The following is a 12,143-nucleotide window of genomic DNA, read 5'->3' on the forward strand; positions in this document are numbered from 1 at the left end:
CAGTGGGACCTAGCTACAGTCAGCAAGTCCTGCTCACGCACTGAATGACATGAACTAAGCAGAGTTACTTAAATTACTAAGGTTTTCCATTAGCTTCTGTGTCTACATCCTGCCCTCTGAAGCTCAGCACAATAAACCCATAAAGAACAAATACCACTGTCTTAAGATCAGTGCACCCGTGTTTTAACTACACGTGGTGAAAATGGCTCATGAAAGAGACTATAACCTTTAAAGTCCACTGCAAAAGTCTGTGTCAGCAGGGCTGAATTGGTCACAGCAATGGCAGACTGACATCCTGTACATTTAAGTCCTGAAGGAAAATAAAACATCACCAGAAATCTTCACAGATATCTGCTGACACCAGATGAGAGACTGAGACTCAGGAAGGTCATGCAAGACTGGTGCATTGTCAAAGGCATTGCCTCTCTCAGCTTGAGCTCCTCCATTATGAACTTTCTTCTGTTCCACTCCTGTCTCCCCCCAGGCATTAGCTGCTACTTCTCACCCATTTCCACTCTCCTTTCTTTCAGTACCATTCACAATTCCCAGTCAGACCTAGCTCCTTCCAAGCTTTCTGCCACTGCAGTATCAATCTGCTTCCCTGGCCTTCAGTTTCACCCCTTCTATCTCACCTTCCTGGCTTCATGACTGCAGTATATTTAGTGGGGAACAGAGAGGAGGGAATTGTCTCTTCCAATGACTCTTCCTCCTATTGCCCTGGTGTCCTGCCAGCTCCCATCCGTCCTAGCACCTAAACGGTGCTTCTTGGGAATGTCAGTGTTTTCCAGATATCTGTTTATCCCTCAGAATCTAACTTGTCAAACAAGCTTGCCTCAAATTCTTCCTGTCCCAAATTCCACTGGCCCTTAGTACTAACTTCTAACCCCATGTTCAGTATCCCTCTTCCATGTCTGGAACCATTCCCGTTTTCCCACACTCCACACTATTTATACCTCTTTCTGCTCCTCCTGTGTGCTTTAGTCTTGTTCTATCTGCCTTCAGCTACGCATCATAAACTGGCTTATGCTACCTCAAAACCGGTGATTGCAGCCCAAAGCTCTAGGAAGATCAGGGCTGAACATGTGTGGGTGTCTTCTTACACAAATGGTAAATGGTTCAGTCCTGACTCAGAAACCACCTACTGCCAACTCCGTTTTCCACCACATGGTAGCACAAGAACTTCACAGAGACAAAGAGCAACCAGAACTTGTGGACATATGCAAAACAACACATCCTGCACTAGAGGATATTTTCAGAGACGATGAAAATTATCTGGGTAAAATTTTCCAAATAAACTCAACAGATTGAAGATTAAGATAGTTAACTTTTCTTTTTTTTATAAATATGCACTGTGAATAGGGCTGTATTCTCTCCAAGTATAGGAGAGAATAGGCTGGTCCATCCTTGTCCATCAAAACCATGCCCATTGCAGAGTACAACATGCTTATTATGTTATGGTGCATTTGTTTGAACTAAAATAGTGTTTTACTAAAATAAAATACTGTTATACAGAGCTGAAATTCAGCTCACCTGCAAAAGCATTTTTATAATGATAGTAAAAAAATCTAGATTTCATAAAAAAATTCCTGCAATTCATTACTATGTTTCCTTTTCAGTTGAAAAAATTGAACATTTTCCACAGTAAAATTAGTTCTGAATTACATTTAATGAAATTCTACACTGAAGTAATTGGCATAACTACCTACCTTTAAATGTTATACCCATGTGATTTCTCCATGTGGAATTACATATGAGTTAAAAACCACGATTCATCACTTCCAAGAAATCTCTTATTGAACATATTCTTTGATGTGGTATGTGGCATGGCTGTAACATATTTGATGACCCGCATTATAGTAAAAAAGATTCGACCATATGTTGCAAGTTATTTATGTAAGTAGAGAAATTATAGGCTTTGATACTAATAAAATATTGTCCCAATATTTTGTGAGGGTATGAAGATACCTTCAGTTAATAGTTGAGGTTCCACAGGATCTTTTCTGTATATAGTGCATATATACCTCCTTCCACCTTAACTGTACTAATTTTTCACACTCTATAGGCTATTAAGACTCACTCTTTTTCCTCTTGTTAAAGGGGAGGCTGCTACATTTTTCACTATGGTCTAGTTTAAATGCAAAGATTTGTGTCACTTCTATCACTGCGCAGACAACTCAAACAGCAACAGCAATGACAAAATGCTGGAGTGTGCTTGGCTTTTCAGTTTGCATGTAGACCTCAGACGTGAATTATTTTGGACGGCAAGTGAAAGAGAAGAAGTGATACAGTTATATGATGACTACCTACAGGTTTTTCCAGCAATGACCTCTGATTACATTAGGCATTTCATGGGACATTTCCTTCAAAACACCACAAATCTGATTGCCAATAAAGTCAGCAGGACTTTAAACACTGATAAATCCAAACATACATGTTTTCTTTTCAGTGCTTACATTACTCCAGTCTTTAGGAGGCACATACTATAAAATACCATAAAATAAATAATTTATATTTAAATAAAACAATAAAAACAAAAAAATACAATAAAAAAACGCGGAGTAGGAAATACTGGGTCTGCTTTATCTATGAGAACATATGATAACAATGATTATTATTTATTATTTGATCCTGCTTCAACCCAAAATGTACTTGGCAACATTTGAACACAGAGGAAAATATTGCATTATAATGCAAACAGCTCAAGGGCTTAAAGAGTCAAGCCCTTGAGCAGCCTGTAGTAGGGGAACTGGCCCTCAGAAAATTAAAGGAAGTCTCCTTGCACCCAATTTGTTCCCCATCACTGAGTCTTTCTCAAGACCATGGCTTAAAGGATTTGCTAAACGCCAAGCACTACAACTCTGCACAGTCAGGAGCACATGATTAGTTGTCTATGGGTTACTCTTTCAGTTTCTCAAGGGATGTTCTTAAACAGCCTGAAGCAAAGCCAAGGACTTACCGGAGATGCTCTAAATTGGTCAGACTAAACTACCCTTGGAATCAGCCTCACACTAATCCTGTTTGCCATTCTCCTTTGTTAAAAATAAAGTTCCTGGAAAAGTTGCAATTTAAAACATTAAGATTCAATAATCCACTCAAACACCTGTATAAGCGACTAAACCAGTATCAGTGATCTGTCTTATCAATATATTACACATACAAAATTCAATACTGGAGCATAAATGAAATTTCCCCTGCTACCATATATGTAAATGGAAGACAGTGCTGTCTGTTAGTTAATTAGGCGTTTTGTAACGTAACTTTCCAGAAGGTCATCTCTACCACTAAATGCACAGATGCACATACCATTCAAAGCATCTCTTCTGAGTTCTCCCTTTTCTACAAAACACTTCCTTCTCTAAATTTTTTGTTATTTGATGTAATTTCTGCAACCCATACCTTTCAGTCGTCATAGTGGTTCCACCCCAGCAGCAACAGCACAGCTGAGGATAACAGCAGTGAACCTACCCTTTCACCTTCCAAATTGTTTGAAGAGGAGGGCTTTGGAGGTAAATGAAAATGAGGATCTCATTAGGAGCTGGACTGACTGGCAAGAACAGGAAGAGTTCTTCACAGGAGAGATTCAACTTTTAGTCATATGAGGAAACTCAGCAGTCTTAAGACACCTTTCTCTACCACAGGCAAGAAAAAATTAGGAAATCTGTCTAAGCAATCAAAGTAGTAAAGGTATAAGCATCCTCTCTCTCCTGTCCTTCAATATTTAAGGCTAGAGGAGATTGCACACAGCATGTTCAAGAGAATGAAATGCTCACACCCACAGGGTGTTTCAGGCTGCTAGTATAGTTTGGAGAGGGACCATCACGACAATCTAAAGATCATCAACTATTTTTTGCTGTTCATTGTACTCCAATGGTTGAGAGATGACAGTCCGTAAGATATAAAGACTTGTATCTTTATGGGACAGCATTCATTCCCCTTCTGTGAAGAATCATACTTGTCCATCCGAAGATGTATGTCATCTAACAAGCAGATGGTAAACAAGCAAATTACACTATCATGGCTGAATGATGAAAAGGGAGTGCAATGTAAGAGAAGGACCTAGTGACAAAGCAGCTGCACAGCTACAGGTAACTAAGACTACAGAATACAGACTACAGGCTAAGGCTACAGGTAACTAAGACTACATGAACAGAGACAAACATCAAGAAAGCAAGGTGGAGCAAATCACATAGTGATAGCTCCGCACAAAAGAATGTAGCTTGTTAAACAGAAAGTGAGACACAAACAGGTTCTGTACTGAAAGCAGTATGGAGCATCACCAGTTTGGTACTGCATGATAACAGGGGTAAATTTAAAAGGGAAAATCACTTGTAGGTGTCACGTTACTTCTTCACAGATCACTTAAATCAAGACAGCTTGATTGGCTACAGATAACTGCTCTGGCACACACAACCTGCAGGGAAGATCCAGATACAAACAATATCAAGGAAACACAACTGCAGAGCTACCTGTGATTTTTCTAAGCAGTTAACACTCGTTACTGATATCAGCTGGAGGGAAATCAAAACTAACAGAAATGGAGTCATCCATCTGCATACATCACAGCTGAAATGCTACAGTCACGTGAGCTTTATCGTGTCAAAGCTCCCCGAGAGAAACAGAAGTGGCTAATTCACTCTATGAATTTATTCAGTCTTTGATTACCTTTCTCGCTCTACCATCAAGCTCTAAACAGTGCTAAGATTGCAGCAATTTTTTGTTATACAAGGACTGAAAACTAAGTAAATATTTCACCATAAAAAAAACCCACACAAAGAATATTCAGTTGACCTTTGAAGGGACCCTGTGGCAAACCTGGAGCCTCATTACAGTCACTAATAAAAGAGTAAAATAGAAGTTTAGTTTCTTTTTCTTTTACAAGTATATCTCATCACAATCTTAACTGTCGAGCCTTGGCATCTTTGTAATCGCAATACTGCGTTTTAAGAGGCATTTCACATTACTTAAAAGAGATTTTTTTAATTGTCAGATTAGTTCTGAGAAGACAACTGTGAAGGCAAGACACAAGTCATCTCCACTTAAGCAACCTCCAAATAGGTCTGTGAACTTACTTGGCATTGCCTCCAGAAGTGTCCAATTTCTAGGACAAAACCACAGAATAAAAATCTGCTTTTATAATTGTGGAGAGGTAGTTCAGCACTTTGTAGCACATCCAGGAAGAGAAAAACATTTCAAACACTTGCTTTTGAATAACAACAATTTTCTATCTTGTGCTTTACCCCAAGCTAATGAGGACATCACAAACTAAAGTCAACACGTCAAAGCCACCAACCTGGTGAAACCACAGATTCAAAAATACTGCAAAATTTATCAAATGTATTATTCATCTAACTCTTAATTATAGTTAATAATATTCATCAAGAGCCACAGACAAAGAGCGATATGGTTCATATACACACTGCTGGATATGACCAAACAGGAAATCATTTGCTAAACAGTGTCACATGAAACTGCTACACTGAAATGTGATACGTGAAACTGAAATGCATGCTTATTTCCAACACTAGTAAAAGTGTAGTCTAAACAGGTAATTCTGCCAAATTTGCACCAGGTCTTTTATTAAGTATACCTGAAGTACATGATAAAAAAGCCAAGTTCCAGAGGTTTATTTTAAAATAGATGCCATTCCAGGTCACCTTTAGTGAACCACACAGGATTACTGTGAAAAAAAAATAAACAGGTATACTGCAATCATGTTGAGGTGCAGTAGTAGATAAGATGCACTTGGACAAACTGCATTTTTCAGTTCGTTTTGTGTATGGTAAGAACATCAGTACGGCACCATCAGTCCACCTCCTCCTGGACCCAGAAGAGCTCCTACCTGCAGGTGCCCTGGGTCTGTGGTGCATGCTGATCCTTGCAGTAACCCACCTTTAGGGACTACAGCACTTCAGTATGCAACTTGCTAAAAGCAGTACTAGTTCGCCTATCCACCACACAATCCTAATTCAGAAGGCATTTTGGGAACCATAGAAAAATCCATGGCATCATCTACTCTTATTTCCTATCAACTATGTTCAATGGCTTTACTTTCTCCTTGTGGCTGAATACCAAGAGTCCTTGTTCTTCCCTGGTTTAATGGCAAATCTTTGCATACATCCATACAAGCCAGCACAGGCAGTCAAATGGTGCTCTCTACCAGAGGGTAACTACCACCCCCAGTTCATCCCCACCCTGGACACCCATATCCTTAACCAAGGGTCACCTCAAAAGCATGGACCCAACTGAATGGCTCACAGTCTCACTGGTGAGGCAAAACCATGTCCTTCGTTTGTTCAGCAGATCACCTGAAGTAAGAGTCCTCCAACATCTGTGGATACAATCTTGATTAAAAAGGTGTCCAGCTGAAACATGCCCATAAATACAACGTTTAGCATGACAACCTTCAGCATGAGGCATGGATCTTCCACTTACAACTACTGGGTGAATACCAAGCCCAGCGTTGTTAGCAGTGGTGCTTATTAACTGACATGCGGCCAACATCATCTTGTATTAGCTAGTTCTCCATATGAGCAAGTCACTGTGTCTCTCCATTTCATAGGCAAAATCAGTTCAAATTTTATCCAATATGAAGGACAGTTTTAAAAAGTCTTGCATACAGATTCTCCATTCTTTCGACCTGCCAAATCCCACCATCAAAAGCTATGCATGGAAGCATAACAAAAATAACAAAAAGCTTCAGCACGCACAGAATATCTAGGGTATATGTGCCATTCACCTTCAAGCAATTTTTTTTTTTTTTAAATTAAGAGAGCAATTTAGCTGTGTGATCTTTCACAGTTGCATTCCCCTGCTCCAGAAGAATGAGAATAACTTTTTAGGAAATTCACATGTAGGCTTTCTCTGCATCAGAACCACTCGTTACAGCACCTGTACTGTAGCAAGTCCTCATTCAACATGCCACCTCTGTAACACACCATGCAGAGGTCCCAGGGCTCATCCTGAAGCAGACATTTCAGGTACCAAAAGCAGCTCTGTCACGTAGGCATGGCTGCCATCAAGAGACCAGCACTTTGCTTCTCAAGTCTGGGCCACAAGGCACGTCCTGCCACTGGTGCTTGCACTGCACTCATGTACCAGAGGCTTCTAGCAGCCAGACCCACTCCTTCCTAAGTAGGGAAGTGACTAAAAGCAATGTCAAATAGAAACTGGGTGTAAGACCAAAAAAAGAGCACAGAACAAACAACATGTAATTATCTGCCGTTCTTTGGCGTGCTAGTAAACATTGAGGTTAATACTGAAGTAAACAATATCAGAGGGAAATAACATACAACCTTAAGGCACAGGTCATTCATTTCTGGGTACCTTTATCAAAGAATCAATTAACATTCAATACTGTTAAAAGGTGCTCAGTGTACCCTTGTTAAGTGTGGAGTACTCGTGTTTCAGACCTCAGTCATCTGTTGGCCTCCTACATGGCCTTCAGCAAGATTTCTCAGTCTCTTTTGACTATTTACATTGCAAATTTTTCATGAGAGTGAATTTTACTCTGTGCTTGTAGGTCTAGACAGGGACCTGACTGGATGCCACTCTAACAGAAACAGCGGTTGAAAATGCTCAGCACATAACAGGAACACCCCCAAAAGGTGCAGGTATGATCTGTGCTAGCATTGATATGAGTTTCAACACCGAGTTCAATAACAACAGTTAGGACCCAAACACCAATTATCAGAAATAAACCAAAACTGAGCTTACCAGCTGACTACTATGGAGAACCAATGGGCATATTCAGAACTGAATTTCATGGCACTCGTTAGCACAACTTTCGGTCAAGTGTAGCTCAATTATTAAGTTGCTCATTTTCCCAAAAACTATATTTGCATCCATAATTTTTAAAATAAATATAAAAGAGTCTTTTTTCTATATGATTTTCAGAAACTCTTAAGTCATGATCTGCTCTTTTGTCTTATGTTTTCACTTATTAAAAAAATACTGGAAATTATTGGCAGTTATGTTGGTCATGCAAATATTATTATACAACAGCACTTGAAAGTGCCCATTTAGCTTCTTACAGGTCCATAGATGCAGATTTAAAATTAACATGTAATACCAACTGGCTAGCTTTTAAGCATTGTTCCATTCTTCTTTGATCTGGAAGGGGGTTGGAAGAACTCTGTAGAACATTGTTTACATCTTTAATTAAAATTTTCAACTTTTTTAGATGTTTTTCAAAACCATTCCACTGTAAACATGAAGGAAAAGAAGTTCGCTAAACTGGATTCACTCTGTTTATTAAGCTAATCCTTGTGAATATATTATTCAGTAATATTTCAACAAGGTTTTTCGAAGAGATGCTTCTGATCCTTCATCTCCCAGTAAAGTTTATGAGCTGCAGAGAACTAAACTGTAACATAGCTCAATTGTTTGCTGACATTTTTATAAGTCAAATATTTAGCAGTTTATTTGTGAACTTTTTTGCCACAAGCAACATAATCTGATAATATTCCCCCCATACTGTCTGGGTACCTCTGTTAAAATATGGTACATACGCAAACTGCAATCTAACTTGTTTATGATCCATTCTGATGAAACTGCCAATAAAAATAGGAGTATAAGACAAATCTGAGCTGCTTACTCCTCTTGAAAGCAACTACATTTTTTTATATGGAGAGGGTTTTTTAAATATTAAAACCTGTGTGGCTTTTACCCATGATTCTAAAGCAGTGCTACGGACAGTTGTTAGAAGTGCCATCACTAGCCAAATTTAAACATTGCCACTTGAATTTCTAACCAAAGTTGGCTGACACTTACTATAAATTACTTCACCTACAGTGAACCCCACTCTTTGGGGGGGTTAATTGGGATTTTGCCATTGATTTTAACAGGGCCAACAAAACATAGTCCCAACAGGGCTTTATAAAGTTAGCATACTTTTACTACATGCCGGTATGTACTGAAACACAATGTTTTAGTTCATTCAGAATAATTTTGTGTCAGCCAGCATATAACACCAGAGAGGTAACTTAGCAAAGGTTACCTACTCGTAAAGGTTGTCAGATGTCTGAAGAAATTAAAAGGAAATATTAGCTCTCCTGTATTTAATTTGCCTACTTGACAATTATGCTTAAGATTCCAAGTGGTGAATTAAATTCCGTCTAAAGCTCTACACCACCTGCAGTTTGAGCTGTTGGTAGCAGAGGAATGTTACCCTGGTCAGCCCTGATATATTCAGCCCTAGAGCAGCGTAGGGACCCTTCCACGGACCAGACACAGGGGGTTCCCCACCCAAGTACAACCTTATGAACACTGGAGGCAAAAAGCAGCAGAAGCAAGAGCTTTATTTGATTCAGTCCCTCCAAAAAGACAAAGGCATTATAACGTGATGGCTTGATTAATTCATTCTAAACTCCCTTTAGCCAGACGACTTAACTCTATTGTAACAGGGCAAGTGCACAGTCCTGGGAAGAATATCACACGCTGTATTACCCTTAAGAAGTTCAAGTGGTAGCCAGTGTATGTAAAAGTGTGGCAGGAAGGCATCTGTTAGATATTGACAATATTGATTTCAAGAGGTCTTGAGATACGCTCTTTCTGTTTACTCTTTTTATGAATGATTTTTTTGTTCATCACTTCAGTTAGAACTGACATTCTGTAACTAAAATAAAACGTAAGTTTTTCTCTTTTCTTTACAAATTGTCAACTATGTTAACCTTGTCAAAAAGCCCGCAAGAATGAAATCAATACAGCAATTCAAAGACCAAATTGGCAGACATTTATATTTTACTTGGACGCATCCAGTAAATAGTCTCATACATCAATCTACCGTCATCAATGGCAGTATTCTGAGACATACTAATGTTGTTTTTACATTTGCGGTATCAAATGACAAAGAAAGTACAAACATCGGTCCAGCAGATGAAAAATAACAGGGAAAAAATATCTGACATGAATGAGAAGCACGGACTAGTGACTCAGGTGTTATTTAAATGCCCCGGACTTCCACGATGCAGAACGGCTGCTCTTCTATAACCCATACCGTACCGGCACCGACCTGCTCGCCGGTGCAAAACCCGCGGGGGAAACTCCGGGATTCACCGTTCCCGCCACCCTCGCCGAGCCCCGGCTCCGGGCGGGCGGCTGCAGCCCAGCCGAGCCCCCGCCACCCCCGCGCCCCCTCCTGCGGGGCGGCACCGCACACACCGCCGCTGCCGGTCAGCGCTCCTACAACCCCCTTCCCTCTTTTATCGCCCCCCCTTCCCATTTTTGGCTGCAACACCAGGCAGGATCTGCTCTCCTCCCCACCCCCCCGGATCGCCCCCTCCCCTCAGCTTTCCTTGCCGGGGGGCGGCGAGCGGAAGGGCCAAGAGGCGAAGTTGCCGGGACTTACGGTGGCAGCGCTCCCGGCGCTGGCGCGGTACCTCTCCCGGTCACCTCGGACCACCTCCGCGGGGGTTCGGCGCAGCCCGGACGGCCCCTTCACTCCTCGGAGGGGCTCATGGCCGCCGCCCGCTCCCTGACACCCCGCCCGCTGGGTCCCCGCGTCCCGGAGGGGACGGGCGAGCCGAGCGCTTTAGCCGGCGCACGGACAGGCGCTGCCCAGGGCCGAGCCCCTCCGGCGGGGCCGTGCCTCGGGAAGCATCTGCCTCCTCTCGCCCGCGACGCGCCCACCCCCCGCTCCCCCCCGGCCGCCGGCGGGGCTTCGCGCCGACGTCGGTGCGGGGCGGACGGAGAGCGCCCGGCGGCGGCGGCAGCGCCTCCCCCGCGCCCGCCTCCCCGCGGCTCCCGGCCGCCTGCTGCCGGCGGGGCGGCCTCGCAGGAACCGGCGCTGCGCTGGCGGGCGGGGCGGGGGCGGCGAGGCGAGGCGAAACGAGGGGGGCCGCCCGCCGCTCCCGCCGCACCGCCTGAGGGGAAAGGGGCTGCGCGGCACAGAGGGGGAGCGACGCCCGCCCCGTGGGCGAGGGGCGCGTCTCCCCGCTCGGCCCCGCGGAGGAGGCGGGGGCAGCTGCCGGCGGCCCAGAGCCCGTTCTACCGGCTGGCCCTCACGTGCGGGGCCCGGGGTCCCCGGACCGCCGCTGGCCGGGCCCTGCCCGCCATGAGGGTGCGTCGCCTCAGGGCGCCCCGCTCACCTCAGCGCTCGCTCCTTGCTGGAGCGCGGACCCTGCGCGGCCGGAGCCCCCACCGCCCTCCTCCTCCTCCTCCTCTCGGAGAAGTTCCTCTGACCCGAGCAGGCGTTCCGGTCCCATTTCGGGCACCTTTCGGAAGAGGAAAGCCGGGGGAAATGCAGGGCGAGACCTGGGCGGGAGGGGCGCTGCCCCGGCGTTGGGGGCGGCAGCGGAGCCCGGGCTGACGGGGGATACAGTCCCGCGTCCGCCCGCCTGCCCCATCGCCTTCAACTGCCGTGAGCCATTTACCTACCGTCCACCGAGCCGGGGAGGACCAACAAGGGGCGGCCGCAGCATTCACCGGACGGCAAAGTCCTCCAAATCCCCGTTTCTGCTCCAGAAGCTCTTTAAAGAAAAGGCGAGGCGGAGGAAGAGCCTGTTCCGATCGCCTCTGGTCTCCTCAGGAGAGCCGCCCCCTGCCACACGGGCATGCCGAGGCGCCTGAACCAGCGCTCCCCACCTTGCGGGAGAGCCTCGAGTGATGGTGCATGAGGTATTCGCAGGGGAGGACGTCTCTGCTGTGACTGCTCCAAGCTGCCCAATATTTAAGTATCCAGGAGAGCCCCAGTAAGGCTGAGAGAGGGAGCGAGCGGGCGCGGGGTGATTCACCTCTGCGCTCCTGCCAAACGTGGCAGCGCGGGCAGCAGGTAGTAGGGTGTCTTCCCAGCAGATGGAGTCAGGAGGCAAACAAACTTGCTGAAAAGGTACCACCGCCCGGCTAAGAATAGCTTTCTTCTTTCGTGCCTCTGCGAGAAGGACGTCTCTGCCATCAAATAAAAGGAACTTTGATAGCGGCTTTTAAGCCGTCTGGCTTACTTCTGAATGGAAAGTTACCTCCCATTGAAGTGGTTCTCATGTTTTCTTCTCCCACCTACTGCTTTCTCTTACAGGCTGCAGTCAGTTTTTACAGCTTGCCCTTCTCATAGAAACCTGCGTGCAAATCCAGCCGACCGCCTTTCTGCCTGCTTCCACGTAGCTCGGGCCGCGCTGAGGAGGGAGGGAGAGGAGCAAGGGAGCTTAGCG

General features: G+C 44.6%; 1 protein-coding gene across 1 annotated transcript in view; it reads right to left on the reverse strand.

Moving 5' to 3' along the window:
• CALCR (calcitonin receptor) overlaps positions 1-11,417 on the reverse strand; it is a gene marked incomplete at both ends in the record, with an annotated part of 174,480 nt that extends 163,063 nt beyond the window's left edge. The window contains one exon of the mRNA XM_082480051.1: positions 11,374-11,417. Within this exon, the coding sequence (XP_082336177.1) occupies positions 11,374-11,417 (44 nt within the window). The remainder of the gene's footprint in view (positions 1-11,373) is intronic.
• Between the last annotated feature and the right edge of the window lie 726 nt (positions 11,418-12,143).

The sequence above is a fragment of the Vanellus vanellus genome, assembly GCF_965231255.1.
Source record: "Vanellus vanellus genome assembly, chromosome: 2".
In the NCBI taxonomy this organism is placed as follows: Eukaryota; Metazoa; Chordata; class Aves; order Charadriiformes; family Charadriidae; genus Vanellus; species Vanellus vanellus.